At 37.3% G+C, this 27,955-nt stretch overlaps 2 protein-coding genes across 8 annotated transcripts in view; both read right to left on the bottom strand.

The window, feature by feature from the left end:
* Positions 1 to 4,002: 4,002 nt before the first annotated feature.
* On the bottom strand, positions 4,003 to 10,991 carry rab3aa (RAB3A, member RAS oncogene family, a). The gene is made up of 5 exons (XM_082172027.1): positions 10,880 to 10,991; positions 7,951 to 8,178; positions 7,672 to 7,790; positions 6,129 to 6,253; positions 4,003 to 6,016 (listed from the first exon to the last, which is right to left on the bottom strand). Exons 2-5 carry the CDS (start codon positions 8,176 to 8,178, stop codon positions 5,826 to 5,828), a joined length of 663 nt encoding a protein of 220 aa, XP_082028153.1. The 5' UTR covers positions 10,880 to 10,991; the 3' UTR covers positions 4,003 to 5,825.
* A 679-nt stretch (positions 10,992 to 11,670) lies between these two features.
* pde4ca (phosphodiesterase 4C, cAMP-specific a) overlaps positions 11,671 to 27,955 on the bottom strand; it is a 40,735-nt gene continuing 24,450 nt past the window's right edge. For 6 of the 7 annotated variants that reach the window (XM_082171994.1, XM_082171993.1, XM_082171995.1 and 3 more), the window contains 14 exons: positions 23,102 to 23,293; positions 21,239 to 21,275; positions 19,910 to 19,983; positions 19,780 to 19,829; positions 19,560 to 19,672; positions 16,991 to 17,084; positions 16,135 to 16,307; positions 15,909 to 16,007; positions 15,660 to 15,824; positions 15,475 to 15,574; positions 15,236 to 15,390; positions 14,999 to 15,121; positions 14,724 to 14,906; positions 11,671 to 14,121 (listed from right to left, as the gene is read on the bottom strand). In XM_082171994.1, the coding sequence (XP_082028120.1) occupies positions 13,630 to 14,121; positions 14,724 to 14,906; positions 14,999 to 15,121; positions 15,236 to 15,390; positions 15,475 to 15,574; positions 15,660 to 15,824; positions 15,909 to 16,007; positions 16,135 to 16,307; positions 16,991 to 17,084; positions 19,560 to 19,672; positions 19,780 to 19,829; positions 19,910 to 19,983; positions 21,239 to 21,275; positions 23,102 to 23,293 (2,050 nt within the window). In that variant the 3' untranslated portion in view covers positions 11,671 to 13,629. Of the gene's footprint in view, positions 14,122 to 14,723; positions 14,907 to 14,998; positions 15,122 to 15,235; positions 15,391 to 15,474; positions 15,575 to 15,659; positions 15,825 to 15,908; positions 16,008 to 16,134; positions 16,308 to 16,990; positions 17,085 to 19,559; positions 19,673 to 19,779; positions 19,830 to 19,909; positions 19,984 to 21,238; positions 21,276 to 23,101; positions 23,294 to 25,266; positions 25,950 to 27,955 lie in introns of those variants that run through there. The other variant, XM_082171999.1, reaches the window with a different exon arrangement.

Genomic DNA, 27,955 nt, shown 5'->3' with positions numbered 1-27,955 from the left:
GATCTTTCTGAGAAAATGTTTAGATTATGTGACGAGGCTCGGAAAGAAGGTGATTTATACAGTACGTTTAACACGTGGATGATTTCAATTCCCAAGACTCTCTTCGTTTAGCATCTGTGTACTTGTCATTCATCAAAAAATAATTAAATAATCTGAAGACGCAAGAGTATGTCTCAAACTCTTGGTTGTTTCATACGACATACAGTACAGGCCAAAAGTTTGGACACATTACTATTTTTAATGTTTTTGAAAGAAGTTTCTTCTGCTCATCAAGCCTGCATTTATTTGATCAAAAATACAGATTTTTTTTTTTTTATATTGTGATATATTATTACAATTTAAAATAATTGGGTTTCAATTTATTATACTTTAAATTATCATTTATTTCTGTGATGCAAAGCTGAATTTTCAGGATCATTACTCCAGTCTATCACATGATCCTATAGAAATCATTCTAATATGATGATTCATTATCAAAGTTGGAAACAGTTCTGCTGCTTAATATTTTTTCATAACCTGTGATACTTTTTTAGGATACTTTGAATAAAAAGTTAAATATTTTTTTTCTTTCTTTTTTTGAAATAAATCAATACTTTTATTCAGCAAGGATGTGTTAAATTGATAAAAAGTGATAGTAAAGAAGATTTATATTATATTATTAGAAATTTTTATTTTTTTTGAATAAATGCAGTTCTTTTTAACCTTTTAATCATCAAATATATTAGGCAGCAGAACTGTTTCCAACACTCATATAAATCAGAATATTAGAATGATTTCTAAAGGATCATGTGATAGACTGGATGTCACATGTGACACTGAAGACTGGAGTAATGATCCTAAAAATTCAGCTTTGCATCACAGAAAAAAATGATCATTTAAATTATAATAAATTGAAAACCAATTTTTTAAAATTGTAATAATATATCACTATTACATTTTCTTTCTGTATTTTTGATCAAACAAATGCAGGCTTGATGAGCAGAAGAACTTCTTTCAAAAACATTAAAAATAGTAATGTGTCCAAACTTTTGGCCTGTACTGTAATACACATTATTATTACTATTTTATTTATTTACCAGGACAATGCATATTAACAACAGTATGCCTGTAACATGCCAGAGTTAGCCAGTGGATAATTTTCATCTGTAGTCCTGATTGCCAGATGTACAGTGGCACCCTAGGGAGAATACCATTTTTTTAAGAGTTTGCATGTAAATACAAATATGTCTGCTACAGCGTAGCTACAGTAGAAGGTAATTATGAAAATATAAAATCTCACTAAAATTAGTTCTGAAAAGCATCCTAATTATATACACAAGCAGTAGCAGCGAGTAGCATGCATTGTCGGTGTAACAGATTAAACCATTTGTTAGATGCATATGAAGATGATCAGTTTTAACATCATTGCAAGTTTATACAGAAATAAAAAATCTAAATCACAAAACAAAAACACACATTCACAACTGTAACACAAACGGGCAAAAACAAGACTTTAGTGTTGACAGGTCTGATTACTAATAAGCCAACGTTTCAGATGTGATCGAAAAAGGCTATATGTATTAATGTCTCTGATTGATGACGGAATGGTATTCCACTCCTGAGAAGCCCTAACAGAGAAGGCGGACTGACTAAAAGCACTTTATCTAAGTGGAATAATACAGTCACCTCTTGACACTCCTCTGGTGATTCTGTGTGTAGTTGTTCTAAGTTTAACAAAATCACCAAGGGGTGGCGGGGCCATTCCATGTAAGATTTTATAGACCTGACAGCAATTTGTGAACTTTATTAAATTTTCCCAGCTTAAAATATTGTATTTTAATAAAATAGCGCAGTGGTGAAAATGTTTTGGTTTCTTATCAAGTACTTTGAGTGTCTGTTTGTATAGAGATTGTAGTGGTTTCAGAGTAGTCGAGTTAGACTGGGACCAGCTCGTTAAACAATAGGTAAAATAAGATAGAATCATCGAGTGCATGAAGGTTTTGGCCGCTTGAATGGACATTGAATTTCTAATAAATCGGAAGTTAGCTAAATTAAATGTGACTTTTTTACATGTTTGCTTTATATGTGATCTAAAATTTAGTTTGGTGTCTAGATAAATGCCAAGATATTTGTATTCTTGGACTATTTGTATTTTTTCCCCTGACACTAAAAAGTACATTTTGTAAAGTACATACCCACAGTTTTTGACATATTAAGTTGTAAACATGATTCATTCAACCATTTTGTTACTTTAACCATCACATTTGTAAGCTTTTCAGCTACCTCAGTTTTTGAAGATCCATGTACATACAAAACTGTGTCATCCGCGTACATTTGAATGTTAACCTCCGGACACACCAGTGGTAGATCGTTAATGTACATACAGAATAAGACAGGGGATAATATGGAGCCTTGTGGCAGGCCGGTCGACAGAGGGAGGGGCTCAGACTGACTATTATCAACACGAACAGTTTGTAATCGTTGACAGAGATATGAATTTATCCATTTTAATACCTTATCTGAGAGATTAAAAGAGGATAATTTAGCCAAAAGGATACGATGGTTTACTGTATCGAATGCTTTTCTAAGGTCAAGAAAGCCCGCTCCTACAATGCTATTGCTGTCAAGTGATAACTTGATTTTATCAATAAAATAGCAATTTTCTGACTCAGTTGAATGGTTAGGTCGAAATCCGAACTGTAGTGGGTGAAGATGAAAAGAGCTATTATTTAAATGGTCTTTTATATGATCAGATGTCCATTTCTCAAGGACCTTAGACATTACAGGTAGGATACTGATCGGTCTATAATTCGAGACGAATTGTGGGTTTCCTGATTTAAAAATAGGTGATACAATAGCTGTTTTCCATGTGTTTGGAAATTCTGCTTGGCATATGGAGTGATTCATAATTACTGTAATGGGACAGTGGCAAGTGATAAACTGAGATTTTTGAGCATTGCTGTGTCCATTCCATGGACATCTTTCGCTTTGGACGATTTAAGTTTTTTAATGATTGCTTCAGTATTTGCTGTTGTGGCACATGTAAAAACGAAACTAGGTTCTGTTGATGGGGTTTTACACACCGCAACATTTACAGGTTGGAAGCTCTGGGCAACGGCTGAAACCGAGTCAACAAAATAATGATTAAATGTGGTAGCTACTTGCGCTGGATTCCTAATACGCTTTTCATCCACCGTTAGTTCAACAGGTTTTCTTGTTTTATATTCTTGGCACATTCATTTTTTTAGTTGGTCCCATACTAACTTTGTGTTACCCCTTGCCTCGCTAATTATGGTCAGAAAAAAGTTAGCCCTAGACTTTCTCAACATGGATGTTACGGCATTCCTTAGCATACCAAAATGATGTTTATCAAGTGACAGGTTTGTTTTAATAGCCCTTTTCAATGCAAGGTCACGCTCTTTCATTTTCTTCAGGATATCTGCACTAATCCAAGGGAGACTACTTCTCTTTTTCCTATGTGTATACCTACAAGTGAATTTTTTAATAATACACTGTAGTTTACTTGAGAGTGTCCTGCTTCCCTCATGGACATCTTTTCCAGTTAACAAAGAGTCCCAATTAAAATTATTCACTGTGTTTTTAAAATGTTCTTGATCTTTATTAGGTATTCTAAATGATTCCTGGTCTTTAACATTAGAGACACCAAATCTCTTTTTTGTTAATTTTCTCACCAAAAGTACTAAATTGTGGTCAGATAGTCCCGTAATCATGTTGAGTGACTTTGTAACCCTTTCTGGTCTATTGCTGAATACCAGGTCAATCTGGGTTTTGGTTGACTGGGTTACTCTTGTAGGGCCCTTAATTACCTGTGTGAGGTCGAAACGATCTGTTATTTGTTTGATTGTTAGATTGTTGATCTATCCTCCCAATTCAATATAAACTAAGTAAAGTGATCATTATAAAAAAACGACATCACACCTTTGGGCATCCATTTGTCAAGCAGCAGCCCCATTTACATCTCAAATGAGGTCACAGGTCAACACCAATGACAGTAAGTCACAATAGGATTCAAACATAGCTTTTTATTTAACTCAAACCGATGCAAGTGGCCATTTCATTCAGAATAAAACTCATAACATCGAGAGTCCTGCTTATATCAGTTGCTAATACAGTGGTTTATTTTACCCATTCACTCTCAGGGTGAAAAACAGCATTATATGACGTATATCCATAAAGTTTTCTTTTCTTGTGTCATAGTGTGGGAATGGGAGAACTATTGTACAATTTACAAAACAAACAAACAAAACTCAAACTGCCTAACAACAAAACGAGTATCAAAACCAAAACTTCTGCCTTTCAAACTAAGTTTTATGACTTGTACTTTAACAGTGATTACTCTCCATATAAAGCGTACTAGTGTCAAACTTCTCTGTATTAAAAAAAAAAACAAGTAAATCCCAGTGGTTTGCTATTTGTTTAAGACGGACTGTAAACAGGATATAAACGTAAGGTATAAATTACGCACCTTATAAACACCACATATCCAGTGACTATTTGGTATAACAAAGCTTCTGAATTGCATAGGGAAAAATCAGCACATGAGGTTTTCAATCATTCATCCTCTTTTGTGTTTAAAACTGATTTATAAAAGTGAGACATTTCAGCGTTTCAGGCCTGTTTTATAAGAATAGCAGTAGTCCTCTTGATCTAACGCAGAACATGTACACCAATAAAACACATGTAAATAAATAAGCAATAAATAAAGCAGTAAATTAACATATTTAATAACAATTAACAATCTAGTGATTTAACTGACACGCATGATCAATAACTGGTGCATATTCAACCTGGTAACTAATTAACATCTTTGCAGTATTTGTAGTTTTTCCGATGCCTAAATGATAATGGATTTTGTTTTAATATTACTGTCTTTTCAAAATATAATCTTGTCCAGAAACACATTTAGCTGCTATTATTTGATGAAGTTTCTTTTTATTTTAAAGTATTATTGTGTTTTCAGCCTGTAGAAACTGAATATCTACACTAGGATGACATACTGACATGCACACAAACACTCACACGTTTTACTACATGGTAAAATGGGGAGTTTGAGTAGACTATGTGTAGGAACCGGAGTAAAAGCAGAACATGTAACTGAAAAAACACTTAAATTCATTAATTCCTTCATATTACAAAAACAAGAAGCAATTAAGCACATCATAGTTATTTCTTCCTAATTACATCTATTATTACACATAAACCATTTTTACTTATATAATATGTTTTACAAAATACACCTGCTGTTATTTAAAAGTAATAGGGAGTAAATGAGTGTTTTCATTCAGTTTTCACTCTTTAATTTAAAAAAATAAATAAAAGAGCGAAACAGTACTTTACGAAATATTCAAGCGTAGGATTCATTCAAACTTTCTATCTTGGGATGAGCCTTTATGCTGATGGTTTTCACAAAACAGTCTGTATACAGTCCTAACTATATATTGGTCGGTTTAGAAAAGAATAAAATACCTCTTGGCAATGTATTCGAGATATTGGTGTAAATTTGACTTTGATGAAACCCAAAACATACATAAAAATGCTCATGAACATTACACGTTGGAATTCATTTGACACAAAATATACTTCTAATTATTCAGAAATATAGTCAAAAAGTACTATATAGATTCAGTTAAATTATTAAGAGATGAGAGGAGCATTGGCTACCGATACCAACATAATCAGAAAAACACAAATGCGCTGACGCCAACCTCGCAAAAGTGACAGAGAGAAGTGACATCCCATCAGCTCTTTTCTTACCAAAGCCTTCCTTCGTAGAGCGGTCCATTGTTCAATCTGCAGGGGAATGGTTGAGAGGTTGAAAGCGACCCTTAGCAAGCACAGTCCTTGTTGGAGCGTTGTGGCTGCTCATTTAGCTGAGGGCCCTGCTTGTTTCCGATGACGGACGGATCCGCCGAATCCACGTTCTCTGACATCCTGTCACAGATTATGTCCACCAGACGCTCAAATGCCTGCTTCACGTTGATGTTGTCCTTGGCACTGGCCTCAAAATACTCAAAGCCTGTGACAGTCAAAAGCCTCAAATTAAAATAAGAGCTATAGGAAAACATACTGCATATGAAAAAGTCTTGTTAGACGCAAAAGTGTAAAAAACACTGTTCAGGAAAACTCACCTAACTGTTCGGACAGCTGTCTTCCCCTCTCTGAAGCAACCACTCTCTCGTCTTCCATGTCACACTTATTTCCCACCAGCAGCACTTGAGCATTGTCCCATGAATATGTCTTAATCTGGGTGGACCTAAGAACAATGAGAGGTCATTAGGAAAACGCATTTTAACCACCTAATTACAACTGTAATAAAAAATATTAAATTAAAATAAATCCATTTAAAAAGGCGCATAAACTAAACGCTTTTGACATTGTGTTCTTATCCTAACCAGCTGCAACCACCAAAAGCGCCATGATATTTTATCGTTGTTTGGTTCCATGCATTATCGGTTATAACACATTAAGTAACGCAAGTTACGTAATCAGATTACTTTTTTCAAGTAATTAGTAAAGGAATGAGTTACTTTCAAATTTACAACAAAATATCAGTTACTTTTTCAAAAAAGTCATGCAAGTTACTCTATTTCCCCATTTATTGACTGACAGCTCTTCTGTCCCCACGTTGAGAGAAATCATGAGTAAGGCGCAGAAGAGGTTGTGTGAACATGATGGTTATTGTAGTTCTAGACTAAATGTGTACAAAAACAGATTCAGTATTATATTACAAACACTTGAAAAATTAAACATTCTTTCTGTATTTAATCTCACTTTATTAATCAGTGTCTTTGCTGCTGACCTTCGATGATCCAATTCAACCATAACAATAAGCAAAAATTACTTTAGTTAAACATCACATCGGTTTCATTTTTTTATTGCTGAAGTAACAGTGAACTTTCTTTTCCTTGCATCCTATTCTTCTGCGATCCAGAATGGCAGAACAGCTGAAAGGTTTGGGCTGCGCCCTCTACTGTACAGGCGTGAAATTTACTTTCCAAAATCCCGCTCCACATATTCAATTCCCGACGAAACGGATGTAGCGCCAGATCTTTTCTTTTGTATTGTGAGGTACATCTAAGTATAATTAATTCAAATAAAATAAAAAAGTAGGACAGGGACATGGTTCTATCCATTGTTTTTCATTGGATTTTGAGATGTAAAGGTAGATAAATGCAAGCTTGCAGTCGATTGTCGAGTGACAGGGTTTAAGCGGACTAAATACTAAATGACTGGAGAACCCCACCATACGTCACCAGAGAGAAGTTGTTTCGTTCCACAGAAAGGCTGATTTGTAAAAAAATTATAAAAACATTAGGTGAGGTCAAATTGAAAAAAGAAAAAGAATAAAGAAACATATATATACAGGGAAGAATCGTTCACAATAAGATTATTAACATTCATTAAGAAAATAGGCTGAATTTTCATTTCATGCCAACTTTAAACATCACAGATGTCTGGACTCGCTGTGATTGTGTCATGTGTAGCAATTTTGTGTTCAGTGTGGAATCTGTGGATAAATTACTAGTGGCTTGAACCATAGCACATCACACCAGGTTGATGCAAATATATAGTGTATGCTCTCAGGACAGGCTGCATTTTGACAGAAAGTAAGTCATATCTTTGCAAATGTGTAAATTTGATGAAATACAGACAAAACAAGCACTATCGTACCAGTCCTGAACGGCATTAAAGGAATCCTCATTGGTGATGTCATACATAAGAATGAAACCCATAGCGCCACGATAGTATGCAGTGGTGATGGTCCTGTACCTTTCCTGCCCAGCAGTGTCCTGAAATATACAATAGTTGGAATGAAAATGTCTTGTGGTTTCTATTAATAAAACAACCCTTAACCAAAATCAATGATATGTATCTCAAATCAAAACTTAAGATTCAAGCAGAAAGAAAAATGTAATTAAAATTAAAGGATGCTTTGGATAAACTCCTCACCCATATTTGGAGCTTTATCCTCTTGTCATTCCGATAGATGGTCTTCACTTTGAAGTCTATGCCGACAGTGCTCACAAAAGCGGGTGTGAAGGAGTCATCAGCATAGCGGAACAGGAAACTGGTTTTTCCAACACTGCTGTTACCAATGATCAGGATCTTAAACATGTAATCAAAGTTCTGATCCGTAGACTCTTTTTGTCCATATCGAGCATCATTTGCTGAGGCCATCTGCAACAACAAAACAGATTCACTGCCAAAGAAGGTCATTCTTAAAATCGCTATTTTGTCATACTGTACATAATAATAGTATTCTATTCAAATCAACATGAAACAGCCTTTGAGTCAAATTTCAGACAAATTTGAGTCTCAGTCCTAAATCCTTCTTAAGTGGTACCTTGTTAAGTATAATGTGCATTCTTCTTTTATTTTATGGGGAGAGAAAGTCTAATTAAAGCATCACTGTGTGATTTTTTTAGTTGATTCTTAGCAAAAAACACTTAGCCTAGTTCTTTCAAAAATATATGTGCTCATTAATGTATATCTACTTCTTTCAAGTAATAAACTATTCTCGTAAGTTTATAATCTGCCATTGAAAGTACATACGGGTGAGGGGTTCGAATGCCGGTCGCCATGTTGCCCCTCCATCTTGAAACTACATTAGCCAAAGAGGGACATACCTGTAAATTCAAGCTTCGCCTTTCACGCTTTACACTCAGTGACACAGAGACGAATGCGAGGGGGAGATTCCTCGCGACTGCCGGCAGATTTGAAAGATTGCTGATGGAGGATCACGCCTGTTTTCGAGGACATGTAGCAGAGTCGCCAAGGAAGCGAAAGAGAGAATTAAAACGTCAACGCGACAGGAAAATCAGCAAGACCAAAGTCAATACTGGAGTAACTTTTCCCAGATGGAAAGAGCTCATGAGGAGCAAAGATTTTAAAACGGACGCCGAAGTTGCCTGCTTTCTTATCGACAGGTAATTCAGCCTATTTGTGTAAATTCGAAGTTTTATAGTTGCTTGTCTAACCATAGCATGGTTGTGCATAACGCCAGAACGACCTCTAGTATAACTTGCGTTACTTTTCCTCACGTCAATGGTGAAAAAGTATTGTTTACCTTGTAACATAAATCTGTGCTGCGACGGATCACAGGTGATAGTTTTAAAGGCGCAATTGGACGAAGTCGAACTGGAAGCCATGTTAATCTTGGAAAAATTTAAAAAAGTTAAAACGCCCTCGAAATTGAAAGGAACAGAAACTAATATTCACTGGGTAGTCATATACAATTTCACCGCTAGATGGGGGAAAATATCACACAGTGTAGCTTTAAGAAAAAAAATATGCTCCTAAATTTTAGGTTAATTGTCTCTGGTGGTGGACCAGAAAGGAACCTGAATTTTTCATAGATATAAGTCCTTTATGATATTTTTTTTCGTCTGCTAAATGAATAAATGTAAATGTAAAATAAATGTGAATTTGAGATTTCACTGGTTACAGAACTAGGGCTATTAGAAATCTGGGGGGGGGGGGATTACTCGTGTGTATCGATAAATGAACAGATGTATAAACATAATAAAAATGCAGTATTTTAGACAGTTGCTATGGTTAAAGTAAAATAAAAAACAGTTGGTTTTGCAATACCAATTCATAGAGGTAATCAATCAATAAAAAAATACATTTGAAATTTTTTTAAATGATCAAGCAACCAACAGCATTATTTTTGGACAACTTGGACTGACCCATTTCACATTCTCTCTGAATAATAAACAATATGGTAAGCAGATTAACAAAGCCAGCCACACAATTTATGAGAGCAGGTCATATTTTTATTGAACACAGAAATATTTGATTTGCACAACTGAAAAGCAGAAACAAGTAGAAACAAGTAACTGCAGGATATTGTGTCTTTCCCAATAAACTAAACTGAAGTCCTTCTCGTGTATTCTCCAAATATTTACCATGGAAGCAATTAGGACAACTGACATAAATACAAAGTTGATTATTCATATACTGTACAATTCAATATTGCACAATGGCATCAGAAATGGTTCCTGGCAATGTGATGGGTTGAAAACAAATATGTTTTCCTATTCAGTCTGTTTGCTGAATCACAATTCAAATTCAAAGCGAATATAGGGTGTAACTGGCACTATCCCTGTATCCTTCTAGATTGAGCTAGGCAGTCAGTGAAGCCAGGGATTTTAAAGGTTTTGTGCCGGCTAAACCCTGTGCTTAGCTGGCTGTCAGGATCGCACACGACGTTGTCAGGGGAAGATTATGAAAATATATTTCCATTTTCTAGTGGAAGACCAAGGGGGTTCCTTCCCATATAGGGAAAAACCAACCTCTGAATGTTCATTTCTGGTTTATTCAGTCTGTAATGAATCAAGCCACCTGAGCAGACACATCAAGGCTAAATTCAAACATATGGTTCAGGCTTGGCGTAACGTTAACAAGATAGGAGCAGGAAACCGTTGCGTTTGAGAAGTGCTGCTACGTTCACAATAAACGGCAGCCTGTGTGAGCGAGTCTGCTGGCTGCTGTATGGCTGATAATGGTTAAGTCCATAGAGCTCTGGTTAGCATCTATCCGCTTAACACACGGACTGATTTCCATTTTCATTCGGGTCAGTGAGTGACTAACTTAACACCGCATCGATCAAACAAACAGATAGCATCCATCATAACTGCTAGCGAGCGACAGTGTGCTGAGTGTCAAAAGCCAGTTGAAATGTTTTAGCATGCAGCGATGGATTATTATACAGCAGAGGCTGTTTGTGAGCCACCCCACTTAGCGATGTCAAATGTAGGTTACGTCGTTTTTAAATTAAAACCACTGGTTTCCTAACGTTTCTATGCGACCTCTTGAATCATTTCGAAATAAAAGCAATATTAAGCGTCATCATGTTGGTAGAGAAAGCCCAGCTTACCGTAAGAGGAGGTTTATTTGGTGTGGTTTGGATGCAGTTCCCAGCCTGTGCACCTGCGCTCGTGCTTTCGTCACTCGTCGGGAGTCAGCTGGGGGCGGGGATAAACAATGATTGACATGTGGATGAGCTAATCACACGCTCGCTCGGTCACCTTAGCGACTTAGCTGTCTTCTGGATGCATGAAGCAACAAGACTTTTCAGATTTGTAGGCCCGGTTTCACAGACAGGGTTTAGATTAAGCCAGGATTATGCCATAGTTCAATTAGGACATTTAAGTAGCTTTTATAAACGTGCCTTTGAAAAGCATTTTCATATTTTAAGATATGTCAGTGCAAGTTGCTTTCAGTTAAAACAGCTCAAACATGCATTTTAGTCTGAGACTATCTTAAACCTTGTCTGTGAAACCAGGGGTTATTTTTATAGACTTTTTAGACGTTTTTGTTTAATATCAGGGAAGCCCATTTCATAATAATTTTGTACAGTGCATAATTTCAATGAAAAGTCTTAATTCATATAGGTTGAATACATCATAAAGTTGAAATAATGAAGTTATGCAACAAACAGTTTCGACCTTTTATGTCATAATTCCGACTATTATTTCTCAATTATCTCAATTATTTGACTTTTTGATGTCATAATTATGGTCATGATTCCATAATTTCAACTTATTATGTTACAATTGAGTTTTTCATAATTGTGACTTTTTATGCCATAATAATTATTTACCAAAGCAGGGGGTTTTCTCATGTGGCAAAAATGGGCTGCCTTCCATATAACACAAAGAGTCCAGCTTACTAATATTTCTTTGTTTATTGGCATTGGGAACAGGAAAACAATCACAGCAACATTAGTAACAGCATTGTAGTGGTAAACAGTACTGTTGGGATTGTCAGATCTGCGACAGAATGAGACCAAACACAGGTGTGCGTTGTATAGTCAGGCGAAACTTTGCACGGCCACTCAGCATTTCTTTCACCACACGAAACATTGCTGTTAAAAGCACAGACTGACATTAAGATGAACATATAGCCAATAATTAAAAGCCCCGTTTACATACAAAGATTCACTGTCTCCAATATTAAAATTCATACCATGGTATAAAAAGGACACACACAAAAAATCTGACTTACAATGAGCACATTGCGTCAGAAAGACTTATGAAACCTGTTATGTATCATGAATAATCTTAAATAAAATTTCAGTTTGACAAAACAACAGTTTTGAATAAAGAAGAAAGACAACTAAATTATCCAATCAGTATGTTACTGACAGTAGTAGATGTCATTGATGGAAATTAGCCAGTGGCACAATGGAAATTACAGTACAGCATGGATCATGCTTGCTTGGCACTTGTACTGTCATTGGCTATGTCCCTGTGAAGAGCAGAGCACTGATCAATCGCCAAAAACCAAAGAACATAAAAGGTCTGGCACAGAAAACAAACTTTGGCTTTAGTGTTAGACAACTGAATTTCTCTTGCAGCGCTCAGCTCTTGTTTTAGAACAAAGTGCTCACTTCTGTTTAGACATTCATTTGTACAGATGGTAATATACCTCATATTTTTCAGTGTGACCAGCACAGAAACAGAGAGAAAGTACACATGTGGTTTAAGGACATCGATCACTTCCTACACAGCTAATGTGGGTTTCCGTTCTAGCTCAGCCTTCAAGAGACCACCTTACAGGGTACGTACACATGCTGGTTACCCTGCTGATTCACAGCCAATCATAGTCTTCTGTACGCTAATAATGACTCCAGCCCTTAATAATGGAGCAACGTTTGGTAATGACAAAGATATCTCTAAAGTGCTACCTAAGCAAGCCGATTTAAAACAGTGACATACAACGTATTAATGCTTACGCTCATGCTTTGGATGAAGCAGAATAGAAAAATAAACGAGAAGCATATGTAAACCATGTGAATGTCATAAATTAAAGCAGCAATACTACAAATAAATGTGAGAAGGGTTTTAAGTTAAAATTATAATAGTCAAATGAGTATCATCTGTGCAAAGGAACAACAATACAAAGCCATGGTGTTCAGCTGGAGTGGTAAATCCTATAAATGTGGCTCCAGTTCCACTATTAAGCACTAGGTGGCGTCACATACAAATACAAAAGATCACAATCATGGCTCGACTTCAGTCTACAGATTTTTTTTAGCGATCCAAGGAAGACGGCGGTCACTATGTGGGTACCCTCAAGCTGTTTGCTACATGAAAGCAATCGTTTCTTTGAATCCTGAGATGTTCTGTTGTGTTAAGGTTAGGTTGTTTTTGTTCAGCTAATAATAGACCAGCTTAAAGTCAACAGTGTATCTTTTAAAAAACATTTTAGTGCACATACATCTCACATAAAAAGTGTCCTGTTTATCAATCAATATGTTCGGACGGCTCTCAAAGGTCCACTTGTTTGTTAACTTTAAACCTGGGATGTCACAGGAAGACATTTGAGTACATTTCCTCTGTCCATATAACACAGGCAGTTTCCAGCATCCCGAAGTCATGAAACTGTTGAGAACGTTTTAAGAAAGCTTCATGGTTTGACAGTCTGTAGAGTAGGAGCTCTCTCCAGTGCAAGGTGACTACTGTATAAAAAAACGTCCCATGGAAGCTTTCCTACCTATCCTTTGCTCTCCTGCACTGCGTCGCCTCTGCCCGAGGAAGCTAAGAACGGGATGGAGAAGGATAGGGAGGTGGTGAAGAAGAAGTACGAAAGAAAACGAAAACTAAACGAAAAGGTGCACTAGTGTTATGTTCCCAGGCGCAGGCACGATACGCTTTTCCCTTCTTGGTCAAGTTCTCTATCTTCATCTTCACTGTCTGGTGGCTCACCAATCTTAAAAGACATTGTCCTGCAGCCAGGGGAACGGGCGGTCAGGTTGGTGTGATGTGTGCGGGGAGCCGAAGACGGATGTTTGCTTTCTGGATCTGTCCAGGAGGAATCCTGTGCAATGGTGGTGAATTCTTCGTCCACCGGACTTTCAACGTCAGACTCCCCTTCCTCTTCTAAGGTCAGTTCGAATTGGAATTTCTCCCCCGCTGAAGCGATGCCTCCACCCATCGCTCCCATCCCGACCACACCGCCCTTTTCCTCAGGGGTGGAAGTGGGACTGTGAGGGATCATGCTCTGGTACCACTCACGATTGTCCTCCAGCGTGTCGAGAATCTCCTGGGCATCAGGGTGAACCAGATCCGCCCAGGTCTCCCACAGTGGGTGCACGATGTAGTCAATAAAGCCCACCTGATGGATGAAGCATACACAGTCAATATGTTTCTACAAAAAGTGGATTTTCACTAATAATTGTATACAGGTATTGGTACTCATGTTACTTACAGATATAGTATCTCTAATATACAGCTCTGGAAAAAATTAAGAGACCACTGCAAAATTATCAGTTTCTCTGGTTTTACTATTTATAGGTTTGTGTTTGGGTAAAATTACAATTTTTGTTTTATTCTATAAACTACTGGCAACATTTCTCCCAAATTCCAAATAAAAATGTTGTAATTTAGAGCATTTATTTGCATAAATTAATACTATTTTTATTATGGCCCTCCAGAGTGCTGATCAGGAATCAGTGTTATTTTAGTATTATTTATGTATTATTATAGTATGCACTTTTTTTTTTTTTTTTTTACATTTTATAGTTTATTTCAACATAAATTATTTTTAACAACACACATTTATATTACTACATACAGTATATATTTTTATAATATAATATAATATAATATAATATATTTATATTTTATATTATATTATAATTTAACAAAACTATTATAAAACTATAGATTAATCTAAATACCAAAATGAGGCCCGAAGTCTTCAAAGACTGTAATCACCTGTGATTTCTCAATGGAAGCATTGTGTTTATCACACATGGGGCTGATCTCCATGCCCTTGTCTCTCTCTCGGTCCCCCTGAGTAAAAAACTCCACCATGATGCGATCGGTCCACTGACGGTACAGCTCCAGAGGCTTTGTTGGGTTGCTCAGGTCAGCGCAATGCACCATGTTCTGAAGAACCTAAGCATTTGATTAACCATACATTTTTAATTATGGACTTTTAATTTGTATCAGTATAAAATGGCTTTGTGCCACGAAAGCTGAAAGTATACCTGTATGCGATCAGAATAGTTGTCTAACAATAGCACACCCAGACTTGTCACCTTCTTAGTCTCTACCATGGTCTTGAGATCCGCTAACAGGTTCATATGCTTTGACATATCAGTGGCTAGTACCTGTAAGGAGTTAAATACACGATAAATAAATAAAACCACGTGTTGATTGTAGTTCTCAGGAATGGACCTCTTCATCATAGCCTCACAGATTTGTCATTGCCTCCATTTCCTCACCATGTCAATGACCATTTTGCGTAGAGACTGCCTCTGTTTCTTGGTCAGGTTCTGGAAAATGTCACAGTTTTCTTCCTGCAGCAGTTTGAAGCCAACAGCCAGGTGGTGGTTCTCCAGAACAGAGGAATCGTTGTACATAAGAGCCAACTCTGAGTCTGAAGAAAAGTATTAGGCTCTTAGTAAACAACACAGTGTGTAACCACAATGACAAGATGCTGTTGCTCTGCGTGGCCACTCACTTGTGTTGATGAGGAACTGGTTGGACACTCCAGGGTGGTCCACGTCATGTATTGCACTAGCAAACATTGCGGCCAAGATCTCAAGGTCGGTGAATACAGCCTAGCAAAACAGAATTCCGCGAATGAAAAGCCTTGCTTCAGAGACTAATGAGCAGATGATGAAAAGGGAGTTGATTGAGACAAACCTCCAGGGCAGGGGTGGACAGCAGGACATTGGTGGACTGGACCACGTCAGCTGCATGGATGCTGTTATGGTATGCAACATCTGAGTGATAGTTCTCCTCCAATGCCATCATGTAGGTAATGAATGTGTCTACAGGAATTTTAAAGGATTTCAACAGGTCTCTTTCCTGTGGATTACAGGTTCAGGACACTTGTTATTGTCATGGTTTGAACAAAACTACATGAGAAGTTTTCTGTTCCCCATTTTGTACCTGAAATGTTGTGTACATCGCTACTGTTAGCGGTCGGTTGCCAGAATACTTGGATATCTTGAAAATATCCACACCCCATTTGTCAAAGTCCTCTAACTCCTGCAAAAGGGAGTTGGATGCAATTAAAACAGTGTTGGACTTTGTTATAATTACTGCAGATAAACTCCATGTTAACTGTGGTGATTTTAGTTGCTGATAGGGTGTTTTACCGGCCGTGAGAGCTCACCTTGGCCAGCAGATCTTCCTGGTCAGTGCTGATGCCAAAGCGTGGGATGCTGGAAGCTGCGACACTGGAGCTGTGTGTGGGTTTCTTCACTCCACTGATCTGAGACATGAGCCGCTTTTTCTTCTCCTTCTCCTTGGTTGATGGGGACATAATCTCCATATCATGTTGCTTCTCTGCAACACAAATTCATTTTATATATAATTACACACAATGACACAGCTCATTAAATGAGCACTGAAAACCTGTGAAAATATAGAATTTAAACCAGGAAATAAATGGAAAGTTTTAAGATTTAAAACAAAGAAACTTTATGATGTAAAATGATTTTGAGTCACTAACCAAATCTGAAGCAAATTTGTGACTTTGGCCATTTTAGGACAGCATTTTCTGCTTCCATTGATGCACAAAATGCTCTTCATGCTCAAATTCTCATTCTCGACATTCTTAAATCATGCTGGATAACATGGATTTGAGGAGTCCATCTCAGCTTGAGTGAATGTTGTTTTTAAAGCAGTGTTGTTACTGTTAACTAAAACTATTAAAATGTCTTTGTTAATTGTAATAAAGCTGAAATAAAATAAGATAAATATTACATAGAAAAGTTAAACAAAACAAAAAACTAGAAAATTAGCTGAGATACAAAAATGACTAAAAATTAAAAAAATGAAAGCTAAAAAGTTATATGTAAATATATATATATGGCAAACACAAAAAATATTATGAATTGTGGAAAAAAAATCTTATATACTTATAGGATTTTTTTCCACAATTGATAATATTTTTGTGCTTTGCCAATAATCTAAAATGAAAACATTTGTATTAAATTAGAAAAAGGATTTTCACTGGTCGATTTTACCTAAGAAGGTGCTTGAGATGAACTCTGAGACCTGGTTTCCTGACTTGCTAGTCTCTGACAACTGGGTAAGCTCTCGATTCAGCATCCTTTTGAACTGTAGAACAAGAAAACACGTACACTTTGAGAATCAGCATCTCCAACTTGTATTTCATTTTAATAAATCCATACCATTCATTTTCATATTTCCATACAAAGCCCAACTGAATCTTTTGAGATCAAAACTACAAATATGTGCAACATGTTTAATTAAGAAATGTTAAGGGGTGAAACATCACGTGACTTAGATGCTCAGATCTGAATATAGCTGCATTCAGAGTGGTAACAGCCCTTCATTCAGCTGCTACAGGCATCCAAGATTAGGGGCTGGACCAAGCAGGAGGAGAGCCTTTCATCTGTGTAGTGCTATTATGTAATCATACACAAGGTTTCAGAATGAAACACTTCCGACTGAGGCAGCAAATGTACAGTAGTACTGTAGGAGCTACACACACACATCAGAAACACACCCAGACTGACATCCTCACACAGACACTCTGCACCATCTGTAATTTATAGAGTGTCAACAAGAGCATCCCTCTCAACTTCAGAGCTTGTTCCCAGCATGATGCTGCCAAATGAAAGTGCACAGCTGAATGTGCAGAATCCCAACACGAGCCTTACCTGAACATACATCCACGACAGAGAGAGCAAGTAAACTGACGTCTGGCATTTCAGCACCAAATGAAGCTTGAACAAAACAGAAGCTCCCTGCGGCCGGTGCACATGCTGCAGACACGCTCTGTGCTCCGGTCCAGATTGCCCGAGCTCCCCGGTTCCACAGCAGTCTAACGGTCCACAGCTCATGATGTGACGGCACCACAGAGCTCAGCCCAGCACCGGGAGCTCCAGCTGCCATGGGCTGCACCTGTGGCGGGCTGAGAGCGTGTGCCGCTGACTGGAGCAAGTTTGCATCGCTGCCGCATGCTCTGCTCTCCTACTCTGCCTGATTCATGTGTAAACACAGAGATCAGGCTCCTCCCAGCAGCCCCTTCTCTCCCTACTCGCTGCCACTCGCCAGCCAATCAGATGAGTTTGGCAACAGAGACTGGGTCAGGGGAAGGCTTCTGATTGGCTCTCGGCTCCACAGCACATGCAGGGGCTGGATGGGGTGGATACAGGGGGCTGGGGCTGGACCATGTGCACTTGGTTTGAAGTCGAAAAGCTTTAGGAGCCTATTCATGCTTTGCATCTATTGTCATGTTGTTGCTGGTGTTTTATTAATACTTATAACTAATGCAGTTATTATTTATGTTGTATATTGATTTAGATGTTCAAATGTTTGGGGTCATTACGATTTATGCATTACATTTTTCAAAAGTGACAGTAAATATATTTACATTTTTACTTTCTATTCATCAAAAATCCTGCAAAATAGGTTTCCACAAAAATATTAAGCAGCACATCTGATTTCAACATTGATTATATTAGTAATACTAAAGGTTTCTTGAGCAATAAATCAGCATGTTAGAATGATTTCTGAAGGATCATGTGACACTAAAGACTGGAGTAATAATGCTGAAAATTCAGCTTTGCGTCACAGGAATAAAATTTTAACAATCTTAAAATAAAAAACAGCTATTTTAAATTGTAATAATATTTCACAATATATATTTTTTGATCAGATAAATGCAGACATGGTGAGCATAAGAGACTTTCCAAAAATAAAAATAAAAAACTTTTAAATGTTAATGTACAATTCAGTAATTTCATTCATCTTCATTATTTATGATAACATTAACTCATCAAAACAAAGTGCATAAGTGTACACGGAATATTTGATTATTAATAGAGTATTTATTTTACATGAGTGAAAACTTTATCAAAAAAATAAATAATTAAAAAATACATATCTCTAAATATGTTGCAGTTTAGCTCACCCCATGACTTGCCATTCTTACCCGATCTAATATGAAAATATGGCACTGCCAATTTTGATGACAAAAAGTATTATATTAACTATCTATAAAATTCAGTACTTTTATTTAAATCGAAATACTTTGAATGGTTTTTGCACGCTCAGTTATATATATACAGTATATTTTACACCTCAGCCAGAGCAGGGTGACTGCTGAACGGGTATTAGAAACGTTAGTGATGTTAGTGAGAGTGAAAACACACAAACAATGTGTTCATCTATGCACATGTGTGTGAGAGTATGTATCCGCGTGCACGTGGGTGGGCCAATCACACGTCACACAGGCTATGAAACCCCCAGCAGGAATAAGGGGAGATAGAGAGGGTGGGGGGGGGGGGGGGGGGGGGGGGGGGGGGGGGGGGGATCAGATTCATCCGTGACTTCACTCTCATTCTCATTTTTCAGCACACGATGTGGTCGGGGGAGGGGAGAGATTCAGGACATGCATGAATCCCGTTCCGATGTGTAATTCATACGGAGGCATGTTAAGTATTCGGCTGCTGTTTTCAGCAAGTGCTGATGAATTGTGTTCGACTGTTATTAGTGGGGTGTCCCTGGGTGACAGTGGGGATGGGCCTGTCAGAAATGAATCCTCTTTTATTTTAGTAGATCTACCTTGTTGGATGCCATCTCACTGACTGAGTGGCGTGTCTTGAGAGTCTCAAGCTGTTCGAGACACCAGTCCAGCTCATCCAGAGTCTCCACTGCCAGCTTCTGAAACGGCTCCTCTGCAAAATACAGTTCATATATTCATGGCTACTGAAATAAGTTCATCATCATATGCAATACAAAGAAATGCACTGTTTTGCTTTTCTACAAGAGTTTGTTGTCTAACCTGGTAGGCTTGTCTTGCACATGGATGGTGGGTAGTTTCCAGTGGACCTCCTGTATAGATTTATAAGATCAAGTATGACTTAAGAATTTGAACAAGGATTACAGTTTACTAGGACTGTAAAAGGGCTTACTTGCTCGGGACACGGTCTTGCTGATGGGTCAAAGCGGCAAAGTTGCTCCGCACTGTCCTCAAGCTGGCAAGGACCTATGAGAAGAACAATAATGTGGGTCCATGTCAAAAACGCATCCTTAGTACTTTCTTTCTTTTTTTAGTTCTTACAGCTTCATATTTTAGCATTGCAAAAATAAATCAGTTATCAGTATTTATAATTTCATTATTATTGTCCACCAAAATCGATAAGCAAATCGGCACAAGATACTTTCAACACTTTTTAAAGAATGTTATATATATATAACCATTTTGTATTTTATTATATATCAAAACAATTATTAATATTTACATTTACATTTAGTCATTTAGCAGACGCTTTTGTCCAAAGCGACTTACAAATTGGGACTAAATTAAGCAAGTCATCGTGAAGAGGCAAAAAAACAACGCAAGAAGTGCTCAAAATACGAAGTTCAGGCATTATTCAGAGTAGCATAAGCCCGATAAGCGAGAATTTACAGGAATATATATATACTTTTTTTTTTTTTTTTTTTTTTTTAAATAAATATAAATTTATTGAGTGCTTTATTGAGTTATTTAGTGTATATTAGTGTATATAAAGTGAGATAAATTTATTGAGTGCCCAGTGCTTATTTTTTTTCTCAATAAATATAAAAACATAATTTATTAATAAATATAAATTTTACTATAAAATTTATATTTTATGCTTTAACAGGAAAGGACAATTTGGAAGTCTTAATATCTTATGAAGTTTTGCTTCACAAGTGCATTAATCTTGTTTTACCAATGTTTAGATATTATTACTTGCAAACAAGATTAACGCTGATTAATAAAATTCTTTTTGGAGTGAGTGAGAGAATAAATGTTACATAGAGAGGTGACCTAGTAAATGAAAGATTTGCTTAAAAAGCCGGGTTTGTCCTAAATTCTGCAGCTCTTTTGGAGTTTCAAAAGGACATGAAGGGTATCTGATTTCCAAAGCCATGCAGATTTCTCATCTGTCAGCATCCATATCGACAAATGCGGTATTGGATTCCTTGCCTGTTTTGTAAACTGAGTACAGTGGTGACGCAAATCCCAAAAACAAGCTGCATAAGAGCGGAAGGGCTGTTCCCGCCAATGCCAAAGGCAGCACACTCCACTTACACAAAAAAGTCACTGCTGAATATTAGGAGATTAATCTGTCTTTAAAATATAGGGGGTGTAGAGTCAAACTGCCATGTTCCTTAAAAGAGTGGTCATCTGAAACCACATGACGCAAAGTCTCTAATTGCCTATTAATGTCAGACTATGCAAGCTTTCCATTTTCATGACCCACTCTAGTACCAACCTGTGCAAATGGTGTAACTATCATGTCTTCTCCATGTCTGTAAGAGAAAAATACATTAACAAATCACAAATCAAACTCAAAAAATGACATACTGGAAAAGACAGCTCTTTAATCTCCCAATAATAAAAGGAGGCACATAAAATTACTTAAGGATCAGTGAAAAAGAATGACTAAGAGTTTAACTGTGGAGAATTAAGGATGTGGTCGGCTTCAGGTTACAGCACACCATCATTCAGAAGAGCAAGAGGGTGGTAAAACAGCTCAGCATAAGGAGGGCACCTCAGACTCTCCAATGGGATATTAGAAATCCTACATTAAAAGCTTATGGAAATACGTAATAAGAACATAGATGGGTTCAGCGTGGTCGGACAGGGTGTGTCATGCATGTGTATTTGAGGAGCAGCAGGAGAGAAGCCGAACTAGGGAACACACTGGGAGTTGCGCTTTTATTCACATATTCCAAAGCCTCTATGGTGGCATGCCGATCGCTCATGGTGGTAAAGAGGACAGAGGGGAAGCTCTGAGGTTTGACTGGTCTTAGACACTAGGGGAGAAAACCGGCCTGGATCCTGTAATGGAGAAATGCGGGACAGCCCTTTCAAGTTAATATTTTTCTCTCCTCACCGATTGAGCCAGTTGACTTCCCAGTGCTTCAAACTCTCTTCCCTTTGAAAAGACAACAAGAGTTGGTGACCTTGGATTAAGCAAGCACACTAGTTCACATCACCCTAACAAACACCTGCAGTTGGAGCGGGTTGTGTTCACCCTGTTGGTGTTTTGTTGGGGCGGTGTGAACCAGTCTTAAGGTGTTTCGATTTGGGCGACTAGCTTTGACGCAAAGTGGAAAAATAAACTGCAGAAAAAAAACAAGAATGTGGCGCCCTTTTTCCGACTTTGTGAAATCCCAGCAAACCAGAGCTGACATGCAAGCGTGCTCAGATGGAAAGAACAGCTGGAAGTGGTAAAAATAAGGAGTTTTTAACCAGTGCCTTGGATTTTCCAAAATGGCTGAGCAATATGATTTGATGTAATACACTATTAAAATGGTGTGTCTTGGGAGAACTGTGTTTCAGACATAATCAACCAGCTGGAGTAAGCCACATCTGTTATGAGGCAACGTTTACAGTCCTAATTAACAGAACTCTTCCAGCCACAAAACACTGTAGCTGAAGTACACACTTGTGCAGTTTGTAACACGTGAAGCTTGCAGTGAATCAGACAAAATGTACATGAAAACTGAGATTGGAAACTTAAAAAGTTTGCGGTCGGTAAGATTTTTGTTTTTGAAAGCAGTCTCTTGTTCTCAGCGAGGCTGCTTTTATTTGATCAAAAATACATTAAGAACAGTAATATTGTGAAATATTAATACAATTTCAAGTAAATGTTTTCTGTTTTAATATATTTTAAAATATAATTTATTCCTGTGATGGCAAAGCTGAATATTCAGCATTATTACTCCAGTCGTCAGTGTCACATGATCCTTCAGAAATCATTCTAATATGCTGATTTGCTGCTCAAGAAGCATTTCTCATTATTATCAGTGTTGTGCTGCCTAATGTTTTGAAATTGTGAAATTTTTTGTCAAGACTCTTTGATGAATAGAAAGTTCAAAAGAACACCATTAATTTGAAATAGAAATCTTTTGATCAATTTAAAATATTAATTTCTTTAAAAAACAACAACAACGGTTATTTAAAAAAAAATAAAAATGAAAAAAGTTATAAAAAAATTATGTGACTTTTTCTACTCAGAGAAGCCATCGTAAATGCATTTAGTATGAGATTTCTTGATGCATCGGAGGGTCCAGACATTTCTTGAGCTTCAGTATATTAGGGGATCATGAATGAGACGAATGATACTCACAGCTCACTGGCCGTGGATGAGTTTCGGGACATGGCCTTAGGTGAAAGGTCGAAGTCGGAATCCGAGCGATACAGGAATGACTCCCGCCGCTGACTGTGAGGGAAATTGGCCGGCAGCACACGGCTGGAGCCTGGACTGGCCTGGGACTCCAGAGGACTGCGGCCCACCGACAGCCCATTCTCAACATCAAAACTGAGGAAAGAGAAACAGAAAGAAAGATGAACAATTTACCTGGGATGATGTATTAACTTTTAATTTGCCATTTTTACACTCCTTTCAGATAAATCGTACCTAATGACACCATACGGTCAACACACACCCTGTGCAAATGGCAAAATAGTATAGACGGTCACTGAGACATTGATAAAAATGGTTACACACAAATGTGAAGTGAGACACTTCCTGCATCAATCCAGATGTAAGCTCTAGCCTTGCGGGTTAATATGACAGAGATAAAAATGATATCACAGTCTCTGTGATCTCCATGACCCCATGACAAACACAAGGTTACTTTTCAATACCTCACTAATATCAAGCCAGCAGCTCTGACACTACATCGCTCAAGAAAGTCTGAGACCACTAGTGAATACAGTTTTATACATTATATAATTGTAATATATCACAAGTTTGTGTAAAACGTACCAATCATGTTATCCAATAGGAGTACACCAATATTGAAATGTTGGCTACTATAGATAAGCTAAAAGTAATATCTTTGTTATGGCCGATAACTGATAAATGGTAGATATTTTCAAAATATATTACTTTTGTAGTATATATACTACAAAATATTATTTACAAAATGTATTACTCAATTCAGTCTCAATAATATGAATTGAGACAATCCAAAAAACATTTTGTGTTAGAACATCTATCCAAAAACATCTGACCAATTGTGTAAAGAATCACATGATCAATGTCATATTGAGTAGTGACCCAGAAACAATGCAGAATCTTTTATTATCTTTCTATTATTTTACATCATAAGCATTTTTTTTTATCCTAAAAGTTTCTATTCTAATTCTAGGTTTTTAATCCAATATTTTTAATGTGAACTCCGCTTTATAATTCTTAAACACAGCTGTATACAGCAACACTGGAAGAATGTCAGCTACAGCTACAGCATTCGACCTCATTCCACAGACAGAGATCTAGCATGTCGGTTATGGTGACAGTGAATGAGAGAAATGCATTTGAGATTTCTTCCTCCTCTAAGCCACAGCCTGAGTGCAGTAAATCTGTCCGTCTCAGACAGATTCAGGTTTTGTGGATTGGGTAAGACCTCCTGAAACACAAGAGGCAGCAAAGCTCTGAATGGGCTGTGTTCTTCAAGGTCAATGTGATGCAGGAATGCGAAGCTAAAAATAGCCTCGGCTCATTGACGTGGAAGCATGAGAGGCCTAAAAATAACCTCCTCAGGTGAAGCCAATTCCCAATCAAACTAGCACAAAATTGACATGAACCATATAAGGTCATTTCATTAATCAATGGTCCTTGCCTCTGATGCGTTGTCTGTTTACTAACGATCCGTTGCTAATGAAGGTATTCTTCTACAGTGTCTTAAGTTAGTGTGAAGGAGAGAACCAACATTGCAAGTCAATGGCCACATTTTTTTCTATATTTGAGAGAGAAGGAAAGGCATTTTCTAAATAAATAACAATCAAACGATAAAGGAGACAACACCACTTTGGAGATCTATTTATAGTCTCTGTTGTTCTAGTTCCAACACATAATACTGCAATTTATGTTGATTTAGTTCAATTATGACCAAATGCACCATACAGTATATTCAGCTTTTTTGTAATACATGTTGCACACATGTGAGCGAATTAAATATATCTGATAGTGATGGCGCTTTCAACGTTATGTAACGTTTATGTGGTCATCTAGTACAACAGGGGTTTTCAAAGACCTCCAAATCGACCTCTTTCACAGATGTTGCATGAGGACAAGACGGATGTCTCTTACATATTATATAATCAACCCGGTACACCCTATCCATGTGCCCACATTCAGGAGCGAGAAACATATAGACGGAGAGAGAGAGAGGGAGAGCAGCACTCTTCGTCATGGACCAAAACACACATATACAATAGCACGTCTCTTTAAGTCACTCTACTGTACGCTCTGGCGTGAGGGGACACCGCATCCAGCTCTAGAAATACCTGTGCTTGGGGCAGAGGCTGTCGCTTCCACTTCGTTTCTGCTTCCGTCCCTCATCTTTACTGCTGTTCTCCTATGGGTCCCTGTGCACACTCAGAGCGAGGCACTTCTGTTCTGCAGTGCTACTATAAATAGCCCATCCCTGTGCGAGAGATCCGAGCAGAAGCGCTATATTTAGAGCTGCAGGTAGCCTCAGATTCTTCCCCCCATTCATGAATATTTATAGAGATTTCTACTGTGCTATTTTTGGCCCACACATCTATCCACCCACACATTTCCATGTTGCCATTTTAAGACATCCTCCATCAAAGGGAATGTGGGAATTTCATCATTCAGTGAAGCAGTCTGTTATTAATGCTGTTTTTATACTGCATGTGGGAATTGCATCAGTGCATTGTGCATATAGGCATATCAGCCTATTATTTCAGTACATTAATCACAGTTTGTGGTAAAACACCACCAAAATTCAAATGTTTGATTTCTCTGATTATTATTATTATTGATGCAATATTATACCAGTGCATTGAACTTAAATTAAAATAAACATTTCCACATACTGATGGAAAATCTGAATTTATCTCACAGGTGAACATGAGAAATGCTCCCTCTCAGTGAAAATGAAGGGAAACACTGATCCTCAGTTTGCCAAGTTCTCTGTTAGCTTTAAATAGCTATATTTAAATGTAGTTATCTAAATTTTAGTATCACAATTTTGTTTATTCCAAAAATCCGATAATTGTGCAAAAATAAATATCAAGTTCACTGGCAATTCGCATTGTTTCGAGTTCTGTTGGCCACAATATTGTGAACCCGTTGTGAAAAGTACAGATACTTTTCTGAACAATCATTTACATTTTTGAGTAAACCATCCCTTTAACAGTGTTCAGTGCACTGTTATGACAATTGCCCGCATCATCAGATGGTTAAAGATGAACTGGTCCGTGTGACCAGTCTTTGTGCTTGCAGTGCTGTGGAAAATACACAATTTTCCTGGCTGTTTTTCTGGGAATAGGATGCCTCCTGTGGCTCAAGAAAGAATAAGCATGTATGAAGCTGTCCTTTTCAGTCAAGACATGATGACAGTATATAGCAAGTAAAGAGTACAAGCGTATGAGCCTTAAGGCACATCGTGACCATAAACCAACTTGAAGATGATAATAATAATAATAATAATAATACAAATAATAATAATAATAAGTTGAGTTGGTCATAGTCACCATTTGTCTTAAGGAGCATATACTTACACTCTGTTCTTATGGTATATAATAATAATAATAATATTTATTAATATTATTATTATTATTAATAAAGAAGAAAATTAAGTAAAAAGCTATAGAGATAAAAAACTATGAAAAATTGTATACAAGTATATCATTGTTCAGTCAGTAAACATAAACAGCTGTCACTATAAACTCCATTACAGTTGAATTTCAAGTTTAAAGGGTTCGTTCACCCAAAAGTTTAAATTCTGTCATTAATCACTGACCCTTATGTCGTTTCCAAACCCATAAGACTTTCATTCATCTTCAGAACACAAATGAAGATCTTTTTGAAGAAATCTTAGAGCTTTCTGTCCCTCCATTGACAGCTACGCAACTACCACTTTGACGCTTCAAAAAGTTCATTACGATATCGTAAAACTAATCCATACGAAAACTAGTACGAATACTAGAAGTCTAAATTCAATCTGTTCATCATATAAAGCGATCAAGTCTCTTCAGAAAATTTGGACTAAACCGCTCAATTCGTATGGATTCGTTTTACAATCTCTTTACGAACTTTTCGAAGCATCAAAGTGTTGTATAGCGGTCCATGGAGGGAAAGAGAGCTCTCAGATTTCATCAAGAAGATCTTAATTTGTGTTCTGAAGATGAACGTAAGTCTTATGGGTTTGGAACGACATCAAGTTAAATGACAGAATTTTCATTTTTGGTTGAACTGTCCCTTTAATAGGTTTCAGGGTGTTAAATTTAGCATATTTTGTGTTCTAGAGCGTTCCATAAACAAAGCATTAGTGCTACTGTAATCAGTCAATTTCAAAATCTAAGAAAACATTTTTACTTTCGATACTTAGTACAATATGGGAACTTTCCAATTTTTACTGAAGTATGTTTTTGTCTTGAGAACAAGTCTGACACAGTATCATTTTACACCCCTGGCTTCAACTCAGCTTATCATTGCCTTCAGGAACCGGTTGAAATTGATTCTAAGTGGATACCAACTCGCTACAAAGTCTTCGAGCAGAATCTTTCAGACGTTTGAAGAGCACCTCCAGTCTGAGGAGTAAAAGAGCAGTTACTAAATCCTCTACAGTCGAATGACACGGTGCATGTTGACTGTCAGAATCGAAACACTTGACACCCAGCATGCGTCACGGGACAGTAGTGCTACGTCAGTCCTAATCTGGGCACATAACCAGCCCAGCCTGCATGTCCCACCCGGGTCCACACACTAGCCCAATGCAGCACAATCACTAATCTACAGTCAAAACATCTTACGAAACGCCGGCTCAACATAGAGGCATGTTTGTTTATATGCTTTAATGCAGCATTTAATGTAAAGAAAGAAGAACAGAGGCAGAGCAACGAGTTCATATGAAGTCGTTTAGTCTCATAGTTGAATAACCAGTCCACCGGGACGCAGCCAGAAGGCTGTTCATCCTGTTCCTCTCTCCATTGTTTCTAATCAACA

The sequence above is a fragment of the Leuciscus leuciscus genome (genome assembly GCF_965113295.1).
Source record: "Leuciscus leuciscus genome assembly, chromosome: 6".
NCBI classification, from domain to species: domain Eukaryota; kingdom Metazoa; phylum Chordata; class Actinopteri; order Cypriniformes; family Leuciscidae; genus Leuciscus; species Leuciscus leuciscus.
This window is presented reverse-complemented; position numbering and strand designations above follow the sequence as displayed.

Coding starts and splice junctions, on each gene's coding strand:
- rab3aa (XM_082172027.1), bottom strand. CDS start 8,178: ATGGCCTCAGCAAATGATGCTCGATATGGACAAAAAGAGTCTACGGAT. Junction 7,791..7,950: donor GGATAAAGCTCCAAATATGG/GTGAGGAGTTTA, acceptor TGTATATTTCAG/GACACTGCTGGGCAGGAAAG. Junction 6,017..6,128: donor ACAGCTGTCCGAACAGTTAG/GTGAGTTTTCCT, acceptor TGACTGTCACAG/GCTTTGAGTATTTTGAGGCC.